Raw genomic sequence first — 25,911 nt, 5'->3', positions numbered from 1 at the left:
GGTTCCTAGCAGCCATCCAAGCTGTACTGAACTGAATACCTGCAGTTCTCCAAATCACCTCCTCCTTTTCACTTTCACGCATGTAGTTCTTCCAGTCTCCTCTATCTTCACGTGACTAACTACCTCTACTGCCACTCTCTGCTCCAGGTGAGCCTAGGGGTCATAATTCTGAGATTCAGTAATATAACCTACATATCCCCTTGCCCCTGAGGGACAATATATCAGACTATTATCATTGTGTACTGTTTCTCTAGACTAAAGTATGCAAGGGCTGTAACCATCTCCCCGTTCCCACTCCTAGCCTGGTGCTTGGTGCATCATAGTCCCTCACTAAGCATATACCAAATGCTGAATGTTGGATGCACAGGTGAGTTCCTTAAGGGCAGGGCTCAGCACAACACAGCAGACACCAGGTGTGCTGCATGAATTGGTGTCTGCCCTGGTGTTGACATTTTATCCAGATAGCATGTCATCCTCAGTCTCCAACCATGGAGGTGCAGGGTCAATCCAGATATGGTCCTCTGGGGTTCAGGCCAGGGCTCAGAGGTATAAAGCATACTTTATGCTTATATATGCTGTGGATCTGTGTGTTTTTTTTTTTTAGTTAGAACTTGCATTAATCTCTAACAAGCCTTAACCTCACCCCTTAAGCTTCTGTGTGCAGGATAATTTGGCGTTTGGGGCATGGTTTTTCCAAGCTCATCATTTGGCAAAATTTATTCATTGACCTAACATGAGGTGCCCTTAAAGTTATGGAGGCTCTAGAAGTGGCGGCTACTGAAAGGCCTGGAGTGGAGCTGGCTGGTGCCTCCGGTCTCCATTCTCTGAACTCGATGGTAATGTAGGCATAAGTTTGTCTTGATGGCTCCCCATCTTCCTTTTTAGCACTTAGGGCAGTTCAGACTTTTTTCAAATAGAGCCATTGTGATTGAGAGAGAAATAGACAGGCCATCTCATCCCACTCTTGCATCTGACAGATGGGGAAAGTGGGGTCCAGAGAGGAAAAGTGGCAACAACTCTGCAAAATAGACATGATCACTTCCACTTTCTAAATGAGTATGCTGAGGCTGTAAAGCTATGTAACCCAATCATGGCTTCAGAGCTGGTCATGGATACAGCCAGATTTGATTCCACATCTGCTTGATTCTAACGACAAAACTGTCAATGCTAAACCTGGCTGACCCAAATGTGATTCTCCCCAACACCCCAGGGAAGCTATGAATCACAGGCTGCATGAACAAAAAAAACAGCACTGGGTGTACCGGGGAGGCCAGTCTATTTGCCCAACTCCAGAACTTCCTGAAGCCCAACATAAAAGCCCTGGGGGAGGGTCTAAGGGCTTCTCGGACTGACTGCAGAGTTTCCCACCTCCTCTGGTGGGCCGAAATGGTGTCCTTTCAATTTTCTTTAGAAAGTTTTGCAAATCAGCTGAGACTAGTGGCTCACGCCTGTAATCCCAACACTTTGGGAGGCTGAGGTGGGTGGATCACCTGAGGTCAGGAGTTCAAGACCAGCCTGGCCAACATGGTGAAACCCTGTCTCTATTAAAAATACAAAAATTTGCTGGGTGTGGTGCCACGCACCTGTAATCCCAGGTACTTGGGGGTCTAAGGCGGGAGAATTGCTTGAATCTGGGAGGCGGAGGTTGCAGTGAGCCGAGATGGCACCACTGCACTCCAGCCTGGGCAACAGAGCGAGACTCCATCTCAAAAAAAAAAAAAAAAAAAGAAAAGAAAGTTTTGCAAATCGGCCTAGCACGGAGGCTCACATCTGTAGTCCCAGCACTTTGGAAGGCCAAGGTGGTTGGATCGCTTGAGCCCAGGAGTTCAAAACCAGCCTGACCAACATGGCAAAGCCTCGTCTCTACAAAAAAATACAAAAATTAGCTGGGTGTGGTGGCATGTGCCTGTGGTCCCAGCTACTCAGGTGGCTGATGTGGAAGGATCACCTGAGTCCAGGAGGCAGAGGTTGCAGTGAGCCAAGACGGTGCCACTGTGCTCCATCCTGGGTGACAGAATGAGACTTTGTCTCAAAAAAAAAAAAGAAGAAGAACAAAGAAAGTTTTGCAGATCAGATGTTACAAGAGCTGGGATTTCTCTGTAATATCACATAAACACATGCCCTAGCAAAGAGTGCTGTCCTCACTTTTTGACCCTTATCTTCACAGGTTGTTTTAGGGCAAGATAACCTTAGAGCTAAAAATAGAGCTGTGTATATATATGTTATATATGTGAGTTGTGAGTGTTGAATGTGTGTTTGTACAAGAGTTCTGAAGAGTGTATGTGCACAGTGGGGTGGGAGGTGGGGGATATAATAATATGCTGAGGAGAGGATGGATTAAGGAGGCTCTCCTTCTTTTTATTTTTTTAAAGAGACAGGGTCTCCCTATGCTGTCCAGACTTGTCTCGAACTGCTGGCCTCAAGGGATCCTCTTATCTTGGCCTCTTAAAGTGCTGAGATTACAGGTATAAGCCACTATGCCCAGCCAAAGGAGGCTCTCCCCCTGCCCTCTCTTCCTTTCCTCTCTCCCTTTTCTCCTGCTTCCCTCTTTCTCTTCCTTTCTTCCAGCAATATGGAAGCACTACAACTTTTTCCTCCCTCTGAGGGATGCAAATAAACCTTCAATGAAAATATACCTCTCACCCATCATCCCCACAGAGATCTCTAGCTGGTAAGGAGGCAACTGGAGTTGGGGACGGGAGGGAGGGGACATCTCAACCATCAAAGCAAAAGGAGACAGGTCTCCTTCAGGCAAAATTTAAGTTAGGGTTAAGAGGTAATATTCCTTAAGTTCAACCTGAAGAGGTCTGGTTTTTGTTTGTTTTGAGTTTTGTAGCACAATACAATGAAAAGAACATACAACAATGCTGGAGTCTGGCCTGCAAATACCTTTTCTGCCTCTTACTGATGGCAGAACTTTTGTTACTGAACTTCTTAGATTCAAATTGGATAGGATAATCAAAATGCACCTCGTCAGGTCACTGAGAAGCAAATGTCACAGAGTAAGTAGATATGGTGCCTGGCACACAGAAGGCATCCAAAGTGTGTCAGCATCTTCACCTGCTGCGCAGCTGTGAAGGCCACAGTGCACAGTGCTGGCTTCAAAACAATTCAGTATTTTTCATTTGGAATAAAATGAAGAGATATGAAAAAAAATTTTCCAGGAATTACCCAGTTCCTCTAAGCACTTTTATAAAACACTGAAATTACATTTTTAAAATTTTTTCCAGCCCTGGGTAAAATACACACAGGGAGCAGGAACCTAAATATCTTTGCTAAATTTTCCTTTCTAAGAGCAAAACAAAAACAAAAAGATGAAGAATGGAGGGAAGTGCTATTCATGAACACATAAAATCCATGTTTAATGTTGTCATAGGTTGGGGCTCATCTTTCAGCTCTGCATCCTGGGTAATGGGAAGCCAATGTTGGCTTAGTTTAGAGGCCTCTAAACTTAGAAAGGATTGGGGGGAAAAATAAATAAATAAAACAAACTTTCTGCTGTTTTTCCCAATTCCTAATTATGCTTTTTCAATAAGTTGAAATCAAAATGTTCTTTTTTCAAACAGCTTGTGCTCCTCTGAGCTACATCTGACCTCTCAGCACCTTCTCGCTCTGAATTCTATCAAAGCGGCTGAAAGCAGGAAGTGCCTTGGCACACACGGACCTCATTCAAGGGGAAAGGAAAGGCAGGGAAACCCACATGTAACTGACAAAGAAAAACAGACCAGCCCTCTGTCTGTCCGGCAGCTGGAGGCAAGCAGGGCACTTCACCTGCATTACCCAACCGTCTCCAGGAAATCAGAGCAGACACGGCCATGAGAAGAGCAACATGGGAATCAAATCATGGTTCCACTACTGGTTGAAGGAACTCAAACATGCTGCTTATCCTCTCTGGGCCTTGGTCTGTGGATTTGAGAAATGGGGCATGGATTTTATACTTCACAGTGTTGTTATGAAGTCATGCGTCCTCATGGAGCAGAAGTATTTTGCAAAACTCAAAATTATTCTAAATACTTAGGTAATGATAATCCTTAAAGCCCTTCCATCTGTAGAATACGGAGGACTGACATGGTGAACGCTGCAAAAAAATTTATCAGAAGGCTTGGGCTTGAGCAACAGTCCTGCTGTTATGTACATTTTGGCAGTTCACTTTAATTATCTGAGCCTTACTTAGCAATCTTTTCCCACCATAGATTTTCAGAAAACAGTGCTTGTAACCTAAAATGTTATATTTAGGTTGGTGCAAGAGTAACTGGTTTTTGCCATTTAAGTAATGTAGTCCAGGGGTTTTTGTAATGGCAAAAACCTCAATTACTCTTGCACCAATCTAATACAAGTGTCTTTATCACTTTAAAATTCCAAAATGTGTCCACAATGCTTATCAAGCAGCTATGGCAAATACTATTTTTATTTGAAAATTGGGGGGAAAAAACAAGAAAGTAAAATAACTTCTGCTAAGGCAGTGGCAGTGCTCAGAATTAAACCTAACTTTTCTAGCTAACCTCTTTTTCAAGGATATCACAGTGATGTCATGCCCCTAAACTATTTTGAGGGCTATCATATCAGAAGGGATCGAAGCTGGAACTGAGCACTGCTCAAATCAAAGGGTGGGTACTTACCACCAAATACAGCATAGTGTACATGGAGAAGGAGGCATGGCCAGAGAAGAAGGACTTCCTGCAAGAGCAAGAGAGGGCCATGAAAGGGCCGTATTCACATCCCTGATACACACTTGTCTGTCTGTCTTCCCTCCCTAGACTGTAACCTTGAGAGCAGGCACTATGCCCTGTTCATTTTTACATCCTTGGTAGTGCTTTGGACCCATGCCTGGAACATAGCAGGCACCCATGAATTCATGAATAAACAAAAGAATGAATGAATGAATGAATGAATGAATGAAGGTACTTACCAATGCTATATCGGAAGTATTGATTTACATATCTGTCTCAATCATCTGACTGTGAGTTCCTCAAGAATAGGAACTATGCTTTATTCACCCATCTAAACCAGGGCCCAGCTAGTAAGTGCTCACTGAACTGCACTGTATCAAAGGGGTCCAGGCTCTGGCCATGGGGAGGTGGTGTCTCACCTGGCTTCCTGGACTTTGCTGTCATCACCTCTGCATCTGTAGTTCTGAATGTAGCCTTCAGAGCAGTTGATCTGGCTGAAATCAGGGTTGCAGACACTCAAGAAGTGAGGACGCAGGCGCCCTATAGACACTTTGGCAATGTCTGTGAAAGACTGGCTGATGGCACAGCCAAAGAGGAAGCAGCCTACTTGCTTATAGAGTGCTGCCACGTAGGGGTTCTGAATCGTCGACCGCGACTTCTTCAGGTAATAGATCCGGTAGAATTCCCCCGTGATGATCTAAAAGGAATCCAATAGGGGAATTAGGCAGTATCAAGATTCATCATCAACACTGATGCCGTAAAGGATATTCAACAACACAGGAGAATATTCAGTATTTGCAAAGGAGTGTCCTAATTTTCTATTTATGAAATATACAGACACAAATATGCTCAGACGAAAAGATCAAAGCGCTAATATAGTTGGGTGTTTTAAGCCCCTTTGTAACAACAAAAATATACAACCAAATATATTTATATGTATATATGTGTGTGTGTGTGTGTGTGTGTGTGTGTGTGTATTTTTTTTTAAGGGAGAGACAAAAACTTAACTATAGAAAAGAAATACTAAATGAAGAAACAAGGACAAGGTAAAGGGTAGCTATGATGTCACAGGGTCTGAGCAAATCTCGAGATTCTGAGATTTGGGGTAAAGGATCACCAACAATGACCTGACTCTAGTAAGGGCCTCAGCCTTGTGCTGACATTGGCCATGGTGAGAGTTTCTGTATGAAGAGGTGGACACACCACGGTTAAGTCCTGGGGAATTCAGACTCTGCCACCAATCTGGTAACCTTCAGCGATAATCTACATCCTCCAAGCTTCGGCCTCCCACTCCATAAAAGGAGGCTGTTCACCTTCTCACTGTTGCAGCTGTTGGTTCAAATAGGATAACATGAATGGGAAATGACCTGGATCATACAAAGTGATGCTTTTACTTTTTAGAAGTAGAGTGTGATGAATAGAATACCAGTCTAACAACTAAGAAACTTGTAGTACGATGCCCTTCAGTGTTTGTGAATTTTCTCCAGTCAGTTTGTGCTGTCTTCTCTGAGCTTGAAGATCCTTCTCAAATCCTTCTTGATTTTCATACTGTATCTATGATATGATGCTTAGAGGAGATTTATCACTACTGAAAACAATCCACCAATTACTGATTATCTATTACATACCAGACGTTGATTTTATATTCTTTATGTCATGAAATCCTGATGCTCAAGACAGATATAGTGACATCATTTACATTAAGGATGGGGGACAGCTGATGTTCTATAAGGAAAATGCCTATGATGTGCACAACCACACACCCTGCTGCCTTTGTCTTAACTCCACAGCCCAGCCATGGCCACTTCCTGCTTGTAACCACAGCCCAGAGACAGTGATGGTCAACTCATCACTCACCACAAAAGTCCCTTCATACTTCCTCCCAGGGCAGGATGATGAGTTACACTTGCCCTTTCAGAGGGAAAAGAGCATGTGCACAACCACAAGGGAAGCAATAGTCTGGCATATCCGGACACTCCTTTGCAAAGGCTCCCAATATTCTTTTACAGTGGAGGAAAGCATCAGGGCATGAGGTCTGATCAAGGTCCTCAAGGGCTCCAAAGTCTGGGAAGGATGACCATGTAGGAAGGAAACACCAGCTGGGCCCAGGGACAAACAGGTGCAGCAGTGAGAACAGCTACTATCACTGCCAACATCGATATAGTGACTCTGTGTTCATAAATGCTTTATATATAAGAGCTACATTTTGTTTCCCCAGAACATATTGAGTACAATTCTGTATAAGAGGAACATAGGCAAAGGCCACTCTAGCCAGCATCTTGGCATAGCCATTTCCTGAGAGAGCAAAACTAGTATGGGACCCTGCACAGATGCTCAAAGACTATCAGTTGAAGGAACAAATGAATGAAAGGGAGCAGGACGGTAGTCCTCAGAGTTGCCTTATTACAAAATTGGAAGTATCCCCTCAACATTACCAAGAATGCTTTGATAACACGTTGCAGAGATTAAACTCCAGGAAGCATGGCAAGCCATTAATGAAAGGGACCATTATATTTAGAAGAAACTTAGGTCCAAATTAGCTCCCATCTAAAGATTAAACCCAGGTGCACTGACTCCCCGCCCAGCATTCTTTCCTACCATTCATGATCTAATTCCCCTTTTGAACCTGTTTATACATTTACCCTATGTAACCTCACAGGCAAACAAGTTCCAGATGTTTATTACCACAATCATGTTCTCTTAATCATTTTTATTCTTCCTTATTTATAAGTCATATGAGATTTTTTATGCAGGAGGAAGAGCACTGAACTAGGAGTCAAGTAGTCAAGGTTCAAGTCCCTACTTGTTTAGTGAATTTGGGATAAATTGGTTTTTGCATTTGCAAAACGAGGGTGCTAGACTCTGATTTATGACTTCATAACTGCAATGACATTTATTCTCAACTCTCCTGGGCTACGTCCACCATCCACCACTAGCCTGCCAACCAAGCACAGGTAATAAGCAATGGCAGAGGAAAGTTACTTGCTCAGAGATGACACCAGAAGCAGGGAGCAGAACCAAGGCCCCAGATAAAATCCCTGACCTCAGATTGCTCTCTGGTTCCCTGAACCAGCCACTGCTACAGATTAAGGAACTGTTTCTAAGCAGGTGTGGCCTGAGGATCAGTCAACACGATTTCCTGTTTGATGCTGAGAAAGAACATGTGAGTTTCCAATGCAAATTAGCATCTCTTGCATGAATTTACTGATTAATCTCAGATGAGTCACCTTTCTGCTCCAGTTACTTTAGGGAGACGGGGTTTGATTACAATTCAGGGATTCTTTTCAGCTCTAATGTCCCATCTCTAAAACTTCCATTTTTAGTGCCACAGTCTTAAGGTAGTAAATTGCAAAGTAAAATGTTTCCTTCACTCAAGGGAAAACAAGGAGATGAAAAGAACATTTTGCAGTACCTCAAATTCTTAATAATAATGTTAACAGCAGCCATCTCTTACATTTATTTTATACTGTAGTTTCATTGAATCTTCTCTGTGAAGAAGATATTCCATTCTACAGATGGAGATACTAAGGCTCTGGGAGACAGTGACTTTTCTGAAGGATTTGAGGCCAGTAAGTGACAGAGTTAAGAGTAGAGCCCAGGTATTCTGACTCTTAAGCTCAAAGACCCACAGCAGACTACACTGAGATAATTTTATTATTTCTATTGTAATTAAAACCAATTTCCACTGTAGAAGAGCAATTGCAGATTTTTAAGGAGAGGGCCAGGCTGAAGCCATTTAGCAGACACATGACTCCAGGACCGCATGGCTTCTGGGGCAGCCTTGACAGATTTTAGAGTGAATGAGCAACAAATTATGTATTTTCTCTATCCCCTTGTACAGAAGGGTCGGGGAGTCGACAACACAGCCATAAATCATCATTATGAACCAGCCGGACTTGGCTTCTTGTAATCCTAACCCTTAAAAGTCTATTTAATGAAATTTGGGCTGTGAAAGGCAGCCTGAATACCTCACCTCTACAGACGAGGCGAAGGCTTAAATTGTTCTCCGACACATTACACACCTAACTCTCGAGTCCCAGATTTACTGCTTTCGGACTTTATTCATTACTCACAGTGTTTTTATTCCTGGGTAAGAAAATAAGCTCTTCCCTCCCCCTCACCCTACAAAGACTCTGTCCCCACTCCCAGACTTCTGCCCCTAGAGCCCTCATTTCTGCCTCAGTCAGCAAGGTTCTGATATGTAAATTTCACTGCTGAGAAAAATGCCTTCAATGTTGATCCCTTTCTGAAACAGCAAGCAACAGATTCTGGGGGTGATGGCAGGCTGCCAGGCAAGCAGAGAATTCTTCCCTACCTGCCTTTTAAAGCACTTGGCACAGAATCTGGAAACAAACAAAATGGGAAAGCATTGCAATTAAGCTACAAGGGGACAGAAAGGGATCAGTCCTTGCCTGAGAAGGGCTGCAGTTTGGAGAGAGGTTGGCTCCAACTGCAAGACAGCTCCTCTTCCTGTCTTTTCTGGTGAAAAAGAGCTCAACTGCCCACATATTTACAAATATTTAACTGTTATGAAGAGGAAATATGAAGAAAAATTAGGATAGACTTTTGGGAAAAGATAGAGCAAGAGGTGGTGAAAGCAGCAACAACATTGTAGCCAGAAAAACCTGTCTGAATCTTGCCTATTACATTAGGCATGTGACTTTACCTCTCTGGGCTTAGATGTCCTCATCTATAAAATAAGGTTAATAATATCTACGTGGCAGGATTGCCAGGGTGTAGATAAGGTGATATGTCAATTGCCTGGCACCTAGCAGGAGAGCCCTCCAAAAGTTAACTTTTTTCTTCCCTCCATTGGAGAAGAGGAAAACAAACAAACAAATAAAAAACAAGTTTTGTAGAGACTATCTCTTCCAAGAGCTCCTTGGACGATACCATACCTAACTGAAGAGTTTGGAAATACCACCCCTCCAGGGTAGGACCAGAAAATGTGTGTATGGATGACATTGCTTTTGATCATTTTATCTAGTATGTCTTTTTCAGCAGATCAAGACAGAAGCAAAGTCTAAACCCAAAGCAGAAGGGACAACCCTACTCTACTGTTTTGTGTTATTTTTAACATTCCACTCTATTTATAAATTATCCCAAGAAAAGTAATATTTTTGCACAGCAGCCTAACAATCTCTCTTTCAGAGACTGAGAACTCATCTTCCACCGCTGAGTCTGAAGGACAAACTTTCCTATACTCTGATCTGCTTTAATAATATTGGCTTAGTACTTTACAGCTTTCAAAGCACTTTCACATCCACTATACTGTTTGCTTCTCACAATACCATATGAATTACTAAATTATTACCAACACTTATATAAATGAGTATGATGAAGGCCAGAGAGGGCAGTGAATCACTCTGATAAAAATGAGACAGCAAGAAGACCATCACTGAAGCTGGGGCTTCCTCGTTCTAATTCCTGTGCTGTTCCCAATGGCATCGAGTTGGCTTTCTCTTAGAAGTCCTACTAGGCAGTAGTATGTATGTCTCCAGAGAGACAGATGTTCACAGAACGCCCAGTAAGGGCCTGCCATCTTGAAAGGCACCTGCACCTCTAAGTTTCTGCTAGCCACAGAGGGTCAAGTTGTTCTTTTACATCTCGGTTACATGAATTGATGAACTTCTTTTGCCCAGAAAAGATTAATTCAACAAACTGTTGATGATGGAGAATCGTGAAGGGAGAATCATATTTCTCACTTTAGTTCTCAGTCCCAAAGGAAAGGAAAAATAGAATGTATCTGGGTCCTGTTTCTAAGGATGGAGACAGATGTATGGCTGTATTTTCTCTGGCGCTGATTGCTCCATCTACTGCAATAAAGTGCAACGTCTTTAGTAACTAGAAATAGTTGATTGGAAATTTATTCTCTGATTCTTCTGTCACTTGGTTATCATCTTCAGCCTTTTTCAGGAGATCAGTGCCTCACCATCTGGGAAAGGTAATGAAGACACAGATCTGTCCAAAGACACCAGTATAATTTCTGGGCTTTATGAGTAAGTCAGGACTCCAATATCTAGAATAAAGACAGCAAAGAGGCCAGAAAGGGGCTACAGAAGCTATTTATGGTTGAAATTAGCAGTGGCTGCCCTGTGCCCACAAGTCTCATGAAGAAGAGAGTCTGAGGCATAAAGCATCATTATTTTCCCAAAAGGGACTCAGAGTCATGGGCCTCCTGAATGCCCAACTCTGCCAGTCCATGCAAGAATCTCCTGGCTGTTCTTTCTGCAGCATTGCCTACTGCAACCTCTTACTCTTTTTTTTTTTTTTTACCTTGAATTTCCTAGGCTTCCTTAATATCACACCATCATGCTTTTGTTACTGTTTCTAAATGTATGTCTGCTTCTTCTAGTGGTTCCACATCTGACTTCCACCCAATAAATGTGGGTCTTCCCTAGGATTGTGTTCCTGGCTTTCTGCTGTGATCTCAGCTGCTTCAATAGCTTCAATCGTTACCTGTGTGAAGATGACCTTCAAAAGGGCATCTCTCTGTCTCTCTCTAGCTTCAGCCTACCCCTTTCCCCTAATTGGCCCAATTCCAATCTTCTGCTAACTCTCCCAACTGGAGATGTTATTAGCATTTCAAATTAACCAAGTCTAAGGTCACACCCATTCCCACTCCTGTCCCAAACTTCACTTCTCTTCCCTCTATTTCTGCTCAAGATGCCACCAAGCATATGACTGACAAAGATGTGCAATCTTAGACTCTTTCCTCTCCCTTATTCCATTGTCCATCTGGCTTTTGCAAGGTCTCTTGCATCCATCTTTTTCTATTTCCCTTGCATTGCCACCACTGTGGTTCAGGCCTCATCTTTACCTTGATTAGAAAATTGACCAAGCTCACTTAAAATACTCTCATCAACCTCTAGCCAATTAGCTGGAGTAAAAATTCCTCAGCATTCAAGGGTCTTCACGATCTTGCCACAGTCTTCTTTTCCTACTGTAACCTTGTCTACTCCCTTATATTCCATTCATTCAGCCAAACAGGTCTGCTCTACATTCCCTGAAAACACTTCATTGTTTTGAAGTCTCTAAAATTGCTGAAGCAACTCCTTCTGCCTAGGTCAGGTTCTCTGATGAAAATCCCACTTATGCCTTAAAGTAGAGCTCAGGTGCCAACTAGTGTCCTGGGTTAGAGTTTGGCTTTTTGACTTATGAGTCTTGTACAACTGAGCTCTCTAAGTCTCAGTTTCCTCATCTCTAAAAATGAAGATGATGACAGTATCAAAAGCAGGGTTGTGGTGAAAATTATATGGGACGAGTACTCAGTGAATGATGATGATGATGAAGCCTTGGCATAAGCCTTCCTTAAGTGCTCTTCCTCTGAACTCCCATAGCACTTTATTTAGACCTCAGACAATCTGCAGCATTTGATATGTTTCGTCCTTGAAGCTCTCCCCTCCCTAGCAGCCACCACCATGCACTGTCCTGACTCTCCTCTTATTCTCAGACTAATTATTTCCTTTCCTCGAGGGTCTAATCCTATAGTCAGACTTGTACTTGTCTTGAATTCCCTTTAAACCATAAGATCCAAAGGCAAGATTTGTATTTTACACATCAGCTTATAGGCCAAGGTGCCTACCACAAAGCCTGCTTGCTATAAGGGAGGTATCACCCTGCACCTACCTACATACAGCAGGTGATCACCATCTCTACAAACCATTGATGCACACTGTCAATCTTGGGCAGTCATCTGCCCAGTGGTCTAGATGTTTTATCTTCCTCCATACATTTAACTCTCCAAGCCCAGTAACTAAAAGCTTTTATAGCTAACTAAATAAAGAGCACTCTACATAGCACCGACCAGAGTGGGCCTTCATTAGCATCTGTTAAAGCACTTTGGCTTTCAGCCAAACAGACCTAGGTTTTAATTCATGTTTCCCCATTCACTAAGCAGAGTAACCTCGGGCTAGTCACTTCACCCTTATAAGCCTCAGTGTCCTCCCTCATTTGTCAAATGTGGTAAATAATAGCAACCTCACATAGCTGTTGAAGAGGATTTAAGATAAGACATGAGTTTCTGGTCCATTGAATAGCTCATAAATGTTATCTGATTCTCCACCCTATCCCCAACACACCCTGCCCCTCACAGAAAGTATTTCCCGGCCTCCTAAGCATTATGACTTCAAATGGAGCATATCATCACCTTCGTATTGATACGTTTTTCAAATAGTCATGAATCCCTAAGAGCTGTACCTAACTAAGGAAGAACTGCTGCTGTTCTCACTTCTTCCAGGACATGAGAGTGAGTGTGGGTGGGGAGAAAGGGAACAGATGAAAATTTAGTGCAATCTCCATGCCTGTGTTGTTAAATCACAAATAGATGCCCCCTCCCACTGTTACCCCAGGGATAAGAAGGTCTCAGAAGAACTCTGTAGCCATCTGATCAGGGGACAACACAGTTGAAGGATTAATGTGGCCTCTCTCTGTTGGTGGTCTTGGTAATTGCACAGATGTAGTGGATTGTAAACGGGGGGACTGGGTCTCCCACTAATGCACCACTGGGCCAGCACAACTGCACATTTTTCAGAGTTGAAAACTCGACTAGCCTTTAATGAGGAGGCAATGTTGGGGAACCTTGTTTTCTTGGCAGGGCTCTTGTAGATAAAGGGAGATGGAGGGGTGGGGAGGAACTAATGAAGTCCAGATGTGGGCAAAGTGAAGCATGATACTGAATAAACAAATCTTGCAGGTACTAAGCTCTTCTTCTTGTCTCTCCAGCAAGAAATTTGCATGTGGTACAGAGTGTGTTCCCATGTGACTCCTGGAGCATCGTTGAGATTTTAAGGAAGAAAACAGGACATTTTCCCCTGCTCTGTGAATCCTCTGATATCTTTTGACCTAATGCTTTTGATTTTCTGCCACCAGTTTATGGCCTCTTCTGTGATTTTTCACAAACATATATTGAGCACCCAGGTCTATGTCTCACACTAGCAACACCAAATCAAATCAGATCTGTCCCTCCCCTGTGCAGCTAACAGGGTAGCCAAGAAATATACAAGTAAACAGACATGACAATCAGCACAGTGACTGCAGCCACAGAGGTGGGCCCAGGGTTCTCTGTGACCTTTGGAAGGTGGGGGAGGAGACAGCTATGGAATGCTTCCTGGAGAAATGTCCGCCTGGTGTTTATTAAGTACCTACCATGTGCCCAGAGGAAAAGACCTGGCCCCTGTCTTCCAGCAACCTATTATGTAGCCTTTTTTTTTTTTTTTTTTTTTTTGATACGGAGTCTCGTCCTGTCGCCCAGGCTGGAGTGCAGTGGCATGATCTTGGCTCACTGCAACATCCACCTCTTGGATTCAAGCAATTCTCCTGCCTCAGCCTCCCAAGTAGCTGGAATTACAGGCACGTGCCACCAAGCCCAGCTTATTTTTATACTTTTAGTAGAGACAGGTTTTCACCATGTTGACCAGGCTGGTCTCGGACTCCTGACCTCAAGTGATCCACCTGCCTTGGCCTATGACAGTTTGTATTAAGGTGTTATTTGCCTGCTCGAGATGGGGTAGCTGCTAAGTTTCATCACAAGAGACAACATGCAGCTGGTTATGCTGAGGTTTACTACTGTGTGGTGAACACCTGACACATCACAGGTACTTGATAAGTAATTGTGGAAGGAGGGTAGGCTGCAGAAGACAGCAGCAGGAATCAGAGGACTCCTCGTCTGGCCATGCCACTACTTAGTTATGAGAGAGTCACTTAATATCCTTGAGCCCCGGTTGAGTTAGCTGTAAGAATCAACCTTCCAGGATTACCACCAGGTGCAAAGAAGAGCGTGCACATAAAAGCCATGCTGTAAACTGTACAACACTACAGAAATATGAAGGATGATTCTCACTTATCACACACATAATATCACATGATTTGACAACCAAAACAAGCCTATAGCATTGATGAACCATTGTGACCAATTTATAGAAAAGCAAAGTATAGCTCCAAGGGGTCCAATGGCTCACACACATAATATCACATGATTTGACAACCAAAACAAGCCTATAGCATTGATGAACCATTGTGACCAATTTATAGAAAAGCAAAGTATAGCTCCAAGGGGTCCAATGGCTCTCCTGAGGTTGAAGGACAAGTCACAGAATGAGTTAAGCACGCAAGTTGGGACATGTACCTAAGTCAGATGATGCCTAAGTTTGACTTTTTCTCTAGTTAGGAATATTATTACAGAAGTCAGATTCAAGTGCGGTAGCATTTTTATGGCTAGGGAGAGAAGGGGATTCATCCGTGACTCAACCATGCATCAATTCCTAGATATTAAGAATCTGAATAAACCCCTTTTAGGTTTTGAGCGAGGCAAGCACTGAGCCCATGTATATTTAAAATGAATACTTAGCATTTCTTCCCATTTTAAATCTTTGCCTATGATACTCGTTGTAATACAGTGCAAGACAAAATGAGAGATAGGAGATGATATTTTACTGTTTGCTCCTAGTCTTACTGCTGCTAGAGTCATTAAGCCTTTGCAAGGCAGGGATAGGAACCATTGCTTTGTGGATTTGGAAGGAATTCCTATTATGCTATAATTCCAGAATCTGAGATACATCTGAAAAAGAGGTCAACATGACTAGGTTTTTCCATATCTCCTGCCATTGAAAGGTGTCTGCTTTCTCCATAAGGCCTGATGATTTGCATCTCTAAACCACACTGGTCTCCTCCACTGCCATTCCATTCCTTTGTTGTGGGGACCATCCAAATGGGAGCAGGGGCATCCAACTCAGTCAAGGCCTCTCTTGCTGTTTTAAACAAACCTGACATTCAGCAGGAGAAGGCTCAGGACAGCAAGCAGCAGGATGATGGTTCAATTTCCAGCTCTGGGCCCCTCACCCTCCACGACTGTCACTCCTGCCCTCTAATCAGAACCGGGTTCTGGATGGGGCCAGCTGGGAAAGTGGGAAATGTGTCACCGTCATCGTTGTTGTTGTCTTTAAATTTAAACTCTATAGCTTTTCCAGGACTGAAAATGCAAAAGTGAATTATCCCCTCCACCTCTGAGGTCTTTGCTTCTACCTTTTTCTGTGAGTACCCTTGATAGTTATGACAGGTAAGCAGGCTAGTAGGCTTCATTAGGAGCCCCCAATTCACATGTGTCTCCAGCTGAAATGCAACAGCAGTTGGACCAAGAGGTAAGAAAGTCCTATGGCAAAGAGGAGTGAGATCAAGAGACCTGGGTTCTAATTAAATAACTATAAGATAGGAGTGGGGGGTGTAGCTAAGGCTGGGGTTCCTTTCCTTACTATATTTTTGCCAGCTATAACATCTGGCTGTCACTTCACCATTTTTTGACTCTGTTTACTCATTTAGAATAAAAATAGTTAACATTTACTGGGCATACCATACGTGCCAAGCACTGAGTTACTTTATATACATTAGCTCATTTAATTCTCAAAACCTTAGTAAGGAGACATAGTATCTCCATGTAACAGATGTATTTCCGGAGGCACCATAAGGTTAATTTGCCACATGGTCCACAGCAGAGGTGTTCAGATCTGAACCAGGGCATGTGCTTTTAACCCTGTGCTAAACTGAAAACCCTAAGAATATCTAGCTCTTGGGGTTTCAAGGGTGAAATGCATCCACATTTTCCACATGTATCTCCCATACACAGTAGCACTGGACAAGAGATAACAATTATTGCAGTAATTTCTTGGCTTATGTTTCTCTGGAACTATAGGAAAGCACTATCTAATCCATTTTGCTGCCATTGTATCGGTTGGGGAAGCAATGCTGTTGCTCATTGTATAATGAGGCCACAGCACATGACTGCTTCAAGAAAACCTGGGAGGTCGGGAAGCATTGTAATTAAAATATCAACGTAACATAAGGAAAGGGGCAAGCCACAATGAAGCTCTCAATAGCACATTTTTTTCTAAGAAATGCTGACATCCCTTAAGGAGAAAGGGATTGGCCTTGGCAAGCAGCAAGCGAAAAGCTGCTGACCTGAAGCTCTGCTTGGGGAAGGAAGGATGGGAGGAGACACATGAACTCTAAAGAAGCTACTTTAGCATTTTCCTTTGCCCATCCTGGGGCCAGGTCAGAAAACCAGAACCATTCCCAACTAAAAGACTCTGAACGTTCCAGTGAGCCCACTGCTGCAGAGTGCAATTCCAGGCATTATGGCATTCATTTGATTCTTACAGCGATCCCCTTGAGGGAATCCAAACAACAATCTCATTTTACAGATGAGGAAATTGAGGGTTAAAGAAATCAATGATCCACCTAATTCACATAGCTACGAGAGGCTCTGAAGAATGTCTCTTTCCACTGCCCTGTGTCTGGGAGCAGCCCACTAGGGAAGCTGGGAATAATGCCACAGAGAGTGACGAGCATGTGACATTCCTGTCCCTGTGCTTTTCTTATCTCACCACACTCTTGGGTATAGTGGGCTCCTTTGAAGCGTTCAATTAACTGATCCTCCAACTTTCAAAAACACCTGTTCAAACCTCAATACATGATACTGTGCAATTATTTGCCTTCCACGACAAACACCTTTTTCAGGGAAAGCCATTCTTCCTAGAAACCCAAACCCACAACTGTCAATTTGGAGCACACAGGAAAACTAGACCTTTCATTTTTCAGTTTTCAAACACAAAGATCCTTAGTCCACCTTTAAGAAACTACTGCCAAATGGACTGTTTTTCTTTTAAAGGTTGGAAAGAATTCTACTAGCCTCCCTTCCCCCTCCCCAAATTCAAGCTGTTGATTGTGTGCCTGGTTTACGATGTTATTAAAAAACAAAGAGGGGTCTCAAAGTTTACAACCAACCTCCAGAGTGGGCAAGTCAAAAGAAAACTATATGAAATGTCGTACATGTAACATCAGCAGCTTGCATTTGATCCAGAGTAGGCAAGATAAGCTAACTGCCTATCTCCTTGAGCAGTTCAGTTGGACAGGTTAGCCTTCCTGAACTGTAAGTCTGCGAGATGGAAAGGGGGCTTTGAAATCAGCCAGGCACAGGCTGAACCTGAATTTTTTGTAGCTGTAGACTTTGAGTATGTCATTTAACTCTCCCATCTGTATAATGGGGGTGATAGCACTTACTTCACATTTAGTGTTCTTAGGATTAACTACCTTCCTTCTTGGCTAAATACAGGCCAGAGAAAGTTGGCTTCTACTTGGTATAAGTCTCTGTTGGCTCAGACATTCTATAATATGACAATACAGGAAGAAGTCAGACAGGATCCACCACAGCAGACTCTGGACACTTACCGCGAGGATGGCAATGACGATCCCCACAGCGCAGAGCACAGCGTCATTTATTGTCTCACCAGTTTTCAGTGGGTACTTGATGCTCTCATCATTGCAGTAAAACCCTCGGTGGTAAGGCTTGATGGTGCTTGTCTCGATGATGAGGAAGGGGAGGCCCGCTGGTCCAGGTGGAACCATGGCATATACCAGAAAAAAAAAAAAAAAAAAAGGAAGGGGAAAACATCAGTGCCAAAGAGGAACCTCAAGAAAAGACTATCCCAAATATCACCGAGAGTGATAATCATTCCTTCCATTTGTAGAGATCTACTGCCTAGAGAGAGCTTTCCCTATGCACATCCCCATTCCTCCTTTCCATACCCCTATGAGGAGAGAGGCATTATCCTCTTCTCTTCCCCAAGAGGTCGGAGGTAGGCAGTGAAAGAGCCAGAGCAGGGGTTTTCCCACTGTTCTACAATACCCTGCTAAAAATTAAAGCCTGAATCGCCACATTTACTAATATAGCTCCAAATCTCATGATTTATGCTTCCAAGGGCATTGATTTCTTAGCTCTTAACCATCTCCCCTTTGAGAAGTTCACTAAGGCTGTGCTGCCTGGGGTAGTGAAGGCCTTGGAGTAAAAAAATCTGGATGTGAACCCCAGATCCACCACTTCCTCTGGTTCCCACTCCATTTCCCTGAGCCCCAGTTTTTTCCCACAGTAAAATGAGTTGTGGTGATGACTAAAGGAGATCAACGCACACACAACCTCTAGCACAGTGCCTGGCACATAGTAGCTGCTTCATGAATGCCATTTTCTAGGCTTTTCTTTCACTGTTCAAAGAACTACCAATAAGAGTGAGCAGAGCTGAGCTTGGCCCTGCTGCCTGCAGACCTGGATAGAGGGCCCAAGGCACCCAGGAGAACCAAGTGGCTCATGCAGCTGCTGCTGGTTATCAGTGGCCAGCTCAGATACCATTCTCTCAAAGGTCATGGCAAATGGATTCCATCACCTGCCAAGAAAAATCCCTCAAAACCTTGATTTAAAAAGCAAAGGCCCATGATAACTCTTGTTTGGATGCTACAAGAGCCTCCTAATCAGGCTCATGGCCCTCATTCCCTTCTACAGATAGCCACCAGTTTGCTTCCTGGAGGGCTTGGACCATGAGCATGTCAAAGCCTTGCTAAAGCCTCTTCAATGGCTCCCCATAACACAGGGTGAAATAAAGTCTCTAAGTATGACTTTAGGAGTTCCCATGACCTGGACATCTCTCCAGCTTCATGCTTTGCTGCTCCTCTTCAGTAAGCCTCCAAGAAACCAGTCCACAGAGACTGTGGATTCATGCTATTCTCTTAGACCAAAATACTTCTTCCTCCCAAACTACCCAACTGCAATACCAAGCTCCAATGACACTTCGCAAAGTAAAAGGACCAGCTCTTTCACAAATCTTGGAACTAGGGAAGACCACCAAAAACACAGCGGCCTTTCAGCTGGAACTGCCATCTTCCAGTAATTCACCAAAATGACGAACACAAAGGGAAAGAGAAGAGGTACCCTACAGATGTTCTCTAGGCCTTTTAGAAAACATGGAGTTGTTTATTTGGCCACGTATATGAGAATCTATGAGAAAGGTGATGTTGTAGACATCTAAGGGAATGGGTACTGTTCTAAAAAGAATGCCCCACAAGTGTTACCATGGCTAAACTGGAAGAGTCTGCAGTGTTCCCCAGCATGCCGTTGGTATTGTTGTAAACAAAAAAGTTAAGGGGAAGATTCTTGCCAAGAGAATTAATGTGTGTACTGAGCACATTAAGCACTCCAAGAGCTGAGATAGCTTCCTAAAAAACATGAAGGAAAATGATCAGAAAAAGAAAGCCAAAGAGTTCAACTGAAGCACCAGCCTGCTCTACCAAGAGAAGCGCAACTTTGTGAGAACCAATGGGAAGGAGCCTGCTGCTGGAACGTATTCCCTATGAACTCATGGCATAGTAGATGTTAAAAAAAATAATAAAATAAATACAAGACTTCTGGACTGTAAAAAAAAAAACATACACACACAGTGGATAATACAGCCACTATTGAATGCACACTCACAATGTGTTGGGTTCTTTATATCCATTTTTGCATTGAAGTAGTATTTAAGCACTACCACCCATCTTCAAGCGGAGGGAACAGAGACTCAGAGAGAATACTGAGCTCATTCAGGGTCTCTTAGTCCACCTCCAAATGCTTAAATCCCTAATTTAACTTTGCAAATTGATTTCATTCAAATGTGAATTTCATTAGCTGAAAAATCCCAAGATAAACAGTTGTTTAAAAGATAAAATCCCATTTTTCATGTTTTTCAAAAAGAATTAAATTCACGTCATGTTGCTTGAAGTCCCAGACCACCTCTAAAAAAAAAGTACCATGAACTCCACAATTTTTCAATTACTTTGGTCCAGACCGGCAGTGATAAAAATGCTCACTTTCTAAAAACTGTATTTATGTATCACTGTGCATACACACATGGATTTATTTGGTTTTATTCTTTGGATTTATTTGAATTCTATGGCTATTTATTTTGTGACCCCTAACTGCTTCCTGCTAGAACAACAATTTACTTTATCAAATTCATACTGGTGCTTTGAAAAGAAAGAACAGCAACACACCACAGTATTGTGCCTGACCTTCTCAAAGTAAACACAGAGGGGCCCTGACAGGCAATAGCCATTAGGTTTTAAAACTTTGTCTCTGCAATGGAGGAGAGGGGGCAGGGAAAGGCAGTGGATAAACGTTCTGGCTTAGAAATGATCTTTAGGGGTTAGGGGCCTGGGAGAGAAATCATATGGTCCTGAACCATCTTCATGCCACTGCCTAAACATTTTGAAATGCAACCAAGTTGGCTATGAAAAGTAGCTGAGAAGCCAGCAGTATGATATTATTAATAGTCTGCTTTTAAAGTTCCACATATTGAGATTTAAAAGTTGAGCTGCAGTTGCTCTGGTGCCTAGGAGCCAAAGTGTTGCTAATAAACTCAGGAAGGGAACAGACCCCAAGTTCCTTACATTTGCACTCCACTCTCAGGCCTCCAGCTTCAATTTTTAATAGTGCTCACATGATAGGCCTGTAAAACCTATGTTTCTATGGACAATAAAACACATATAAAAGAGTTCTGGAGTTAGACAGAACTGGGTTAATGATCTTGACTCTGCTCCCTGCTACTTGAGTAAGTTATTTCACATCTCCAAAACTCCCTTTTTCATCTATTTAATGGGAAGAATGAAATCTAACTTTAGGATGGTTGGGATTATATAAAAATTAAAGCATTCATTCAACAAATATTTATTGAGTCTTAACTATATATATTAAGTTACAAGGAACACAAAGATGACCCAGACCCTGCCCTCAAGAAGCTTACAATCCAGTAGGGGAAGACACATAGCATCAAAATCGGTTGAGAAGAAAGTCAAGGCAATAGCATTGAGTAATGTCAGCATAGAGTCCAGGGCACACTGTGGACCCTCAATGAATGTTAAAAAGAGAAGGGAAAAAAGCCTCACAGAGAAGGCAAGGGAAGAAAATCTGGTCAGTCCTTTGCTCACTTTTAAACTGAGAACAGTCCAAATCCTTTTTCCTCTTTCTTTGCCTATGGCTTGGGGAGGGTTTCCGGTTCTGATTATGTGGATGAAGACCACAAACAGACAAGAAATTGGAGCTAAATATGTTCTGTTTATTTTCTTGAAAGGCATGCAGATGGCATTTACAAAACCCAATGGCTTTTTTTTGTCTCCCCTATAAACTTGTGGTATTATTGAGGGTGATGCCAGTCAAATCTTGATTTTGATCCAGGAAGAGTAACCACAGATTTCCTTCAGTTGATGGGAAAAGCATAAACATCCCCCCAACTAGGCAGCTAGTCCTTAAGAGATATAACACTGTGCCTTGCCCTTCCAGGACACAGAGAAGAGGCTGTTCTTCTCCAACAACCTTTAGTTCCAATACCATCACCATCTTTATTACCAATTGCTATAGTCCCTTATCACTTCATTTGGAGAAATTTCCCAGTGCTAGACACTGGAATTCTGAAAGTGAATACATCATAGAACCTGCCCCGGAGGAGTTCACAGTGTTAGATAGTCAAAAAAGCAAGAACACTGAATTATTTCTGGTGTGATGACTGACATATGCATAGAGTACACCAAGGACACAAAGACTATTCTACTAGAGGCTTTCAAGGTGTCCAACAGAGGGTGGGAGACTTCAGTTAACCTTTATATAAGTAGGAGGGGTTTCTAGAGTCCACGGGCTAAGTAAAACCATAAAAAAATCAGTGCAGTTTAGGGATTTCAATATTGCCAGTCACAAAACTGATGGCTATTAAATGAATACAATTTTAAAGTTTCCTACAGAGCTAGGAGATGAAGGGAATGAAGGAAAGAAAGGTGAAACTAGCACAAAGCATAAATAATAGGTAACATTTACTAAACAGTTAGTATGTGCCCAAACTGTCTTGAGGGTCCCCACATAAACTATTGTAGACTGACAAACCTGGCTGCCTACCACGGTCTAGGCATTGACTGGGCCACTGAAATGAAAGAGGCTACGTTCCAACCTTCAAGTGGCCCAAAGGCTAATAGGATAAACGGTCATAAAAACTAATACATTAAGCCACCCTAAGGTTCAAAGAGATTAAAGTGACTTACCAGTCACTCTGCAAGTAAGTTATGGAGCTGAACAGGTTTCAAATGATCTGACTCTTGATTTTGGGTGCTTTCTATAAAGTAAGTGAGTCACTCTTCAGAGAAGGAAGCACCTATAAGTATTAGTAAATTAACTGAAGCTCAGCAAATCTCACGGCCTCTGATGAAAAAGGCACTGTTCAGAACAATCAAGGGAACGGCACTGGCTCAAGTTCACTGAACTTTCACTGTGTATCACACATGTGCTAGGTAACTAATTTCATCAAACTCTGAAGGCAATAGCCTGGAGTTTAAATGTATTCGTAATAAAAGGTGCATTACAAAATTTTTGCAAAGCATGACCAAAAAAAAAAAAAAAAAAATCTAGTGAGTGCAGACCGAGACCGAGACTCAAGCATTTCTCCTTCCTTTAATTAAGGTTCAATTAACTTCCTATACCTCTGGGGATTTCTTGGGATGTGTAGGTTGCAGAGGAGGCGAAATACGAACTCACTGACAAACACTTAATGGGCATAAAATCAAAGCATGAAGAAAGGCCCCTGTGTTGGGTTCAGGCCTTTGAAACTTCTCTGGCTTTGAAAAACTAACACTGGCGCAGGTTGGGTGGTTTGGGGGTGGAGTGTAAAAAAACACAGACTAAGTTTTTGTGGCCCACCCATTGATAAACTCATGTGGGAAGTGTTACCCAAGTGACCTGGCCCCAAAGCCCTGCTCCCTGTAGCCACAGTTCACCTTTGCACAAAATTAAACACAGCCTCCTTCTCATAAAGTGCTTTTTAGAAAGCCCTTGGTGAGGCTAAGAAGAGAATGACGGGAAGGGTGAAGAAGGAATCTTTGCATTTTTTGACCAAAATCAGAGCACCAGGAGGGGACTTTTATGTCTCCTACATACCAGGTCCTTCATGTCCTTTTCCAGAGTTGTTCAATTTTCCAATCAAAACAATCTATAGTCATTATAAAATATGTGAAGTCCAGGATCTGCGAGAATAATTAAACTAACATCTGCAGAAAGCCGACACATCTATCCACAAAATAATACTGGTTGCACAAAAGTAGGCATCTGATAACAGCATAATTACACAAATTGGGCAGCTATTAGAACTCTGTGACAAGGCCAGCTGCGGTGGCTCATTTCTGTAATCCTAGCCCTTTGGGAGGCTGAGGCAGTTGCATTGCTTGAGCTCATAAGTTCGAGACCAGCCTTGGCAACATGATGAAACTCCATCTCTACCAAAAATACAAAAATTAGCCGAGTGTGGTGGTGCATGCCTGTAGTCCCAGCTACTCAGGAGGTAAGAGGATAACTTGTGCCCAGAAGGCGGAGGTTGCAGTAAGCCAAGATTGTGCCACTGCACTCCAGTCTGGGTGATAGAACCAGACCTTGTCTCGGAAAAAAAAAAAAAAAGAACTCTGTGATAAAAAGTTTATATATTTTACCTACAGTATAGAGTTATGAGTAGGTACTGTTCTACCCATCCTACAAATGGAAAAACTGAGGATCAGAAATGTTCATCAGTTCACCTAAAATGCAGAGCTAGCAATGGTCCCAGTTTGGACCACCTATTCAAAATATAGACTGAAGACCCTGGACCTTGAAGGAGTTTAGAGTTTAGGAATTAATTAATTTAATCTCCACGATAGCTATGAAATGTTGTGGGTTATTATTTTCATGTATACCCAACAGAAAACTGAGGCCAGAAGTTTTATAACTGGTACAAGGTCCCCAAGTGAGTAAATTGGTCACTGGGTTTTGAACCCACATCTGTCTGTCTTTTGGCTTATATTTTCTTACTCTATTACCTGACCCTCCCTTTCTTTATAAACATATTCCCTGTTAAAATATCACTCACTGATTTTTTTAAATCACTTAAGGCCAGAATGGTCAACACAACTATTACTTAGAGGTTCAAAATACAAATATTTGTGTTGCTTGTAAGTGACAGGGCTTCTATTTAAAGTAATTAATTGCTACTGGTCTTAGAAGTGTGCAAACTTTCTTTGGTTTAAGATATTTGTCCAGATTTTTAGACTGGACACAATCCAGATGAGACAAAACTAAGTTTACTATGAAGGCATTTTTCTACCTTTGAAACAGGCTGCCATGAAAAACACTTGCTGTTGGCTAGTGTGAACATGCAATATTCTGGGTCTAGAGGTCTTCCTTGGCAATTGCTCATTCTTCAGTACTGGAAAGTTCAGGCCCTTTCTCCACAAAAAGAAGACTGTTGGAACCAAAAGCAACTACGTGGTAGAAATGAAGAAACCAGTGGCAGATCTAGTCCTAGTGCTTGGGTTTCCTGACCCCAAATCAAGGTCTTTAGTCCAACTCAACAAACAAGTATGGCTCTTTCCTAAGTACTGAGTACCGTGTTAGGTGCTGGGGAAAACAAAGGTGAGTAAAATACTGCAGTGCTTTTGAGTTCCCTGCCTTCTGAAAGTCTCAGTTTCCATGACAAAGAGAAACCTGCTTTAGTTTAACCATGGGTGTTAAAAAGAACTTTGGATGTCCTTTCTTATTTGAAAGTGCTTACAGTGAAAACATTTTATTTTTAAAATAATTAACATCAGCCTCCTTAAAATTCCCAGCTCTAGCTGTTTCGGCCCTTTCTGTTGGATTTTTAAAGGGTTGCTACATTCATCTGCAAATAAAACAAACCGACCAGCAACTCATGGTTCATATCTTTAATTGAAAGAACTCCAAACCTCTTTTGTCATCATTATATATTTCACAAATGAGGTGTTTTATTTCTAGTGAAACACAACTACCAGAGCCAACAGGACTCATAATCCTTCCATCCCAGGTAAAGCTGAGTCACTTCCCCAGACCTCCTTCCTTTTGAATCCTCTTTAAATAAGGGAGAGTAAGTATACATTTATTGGGCACCCACTATGTGCCAGGAGCTTTGGATACATCAATTGATTTAATTCTCAAAACAATTTTCTAAATTAATTATTAGGATATAGACAAAAGACCAACGGTCAGAGAGGTTGTAATTTGTTTCAGTATCCACTCTGAGGATAAGAGGCATAAACAAGATATGTAGTAGAACTGTCTGACTCTAGAATTCATTCAGAGATGGGACCAGTTAGCCTTTATTGCTAAGTACACATGAACTATGTCTATGCACATATTAGCAACCTAGAAAGTCAGCTACGAAACTCTTGAAAGTGGACAAGGGCAGAAACCAAGGCTCCTCTTTAAGATGTTAAGATGGAACCATACAGATCCAGCCACTCTCTCTCTGCCTCATAAGTCTCCCTTATGACCCAAAGGCATTCATTTGCAACATGGCTGCCCAGAGTTAAGACATGGCAATAGTCCCATCCCTGCAAAGTATTTCTGAGCTCTTACATAAATCAT

The 25,911-nt window shown here is 42.4% G+C and overlaps 1 protein-coding gene across 1 annotated transcript in view; it reads right to left on the bottom strand.

The window, feature by feature from the left end:
* PLPP3 (phospholipid phosphatase 3) overlaps positions 1-25,911 on the bottom strand; it is an 85,277-nt gene that overhangs the window by 24,379 nt on the left and 34,987 nt on the right. Inside the window, exons 2-4 of the mRNA XM_054485682.2 lie at positions 17,892-18,049; positions 5,090-5,367; positions 4,620-4,677 (exon numbers count right to left, since the gene is read on the bottom strand). Of these exons, the coding sequence (XP_054341657.1) occupies positions 4,620-4,677; positions 5,090-5,367; positions 17,892-18,049 (494 nt within the window). The remainder of the gene's footprint in view (positions 1-4,619; positions 4,678-5,089; positions 5,368-17,891; positions 18,050-25,911) is intronic.

The sequence above is a fragment of the Pongo pygmaeus genome, chromosome 1 (assembly GCF_028885625.2).
Source record: "Pongo pygmaeus isolate AG05252 chromosome 1, NHGRI_mPonPyg2-v2.0_pri, whole genome shotgun sequence".
NCBI classification, from domain to species: Eukaryota; Metazoa; Chordata; class Mammalia; order Primates; family Hominidae; genus Pongo; species Pongo pygmaeus.
Note: the sequence above shows the minus strand (reverse complement) of the source record. Positions and strands in the feature narration are given on the sequence as shown.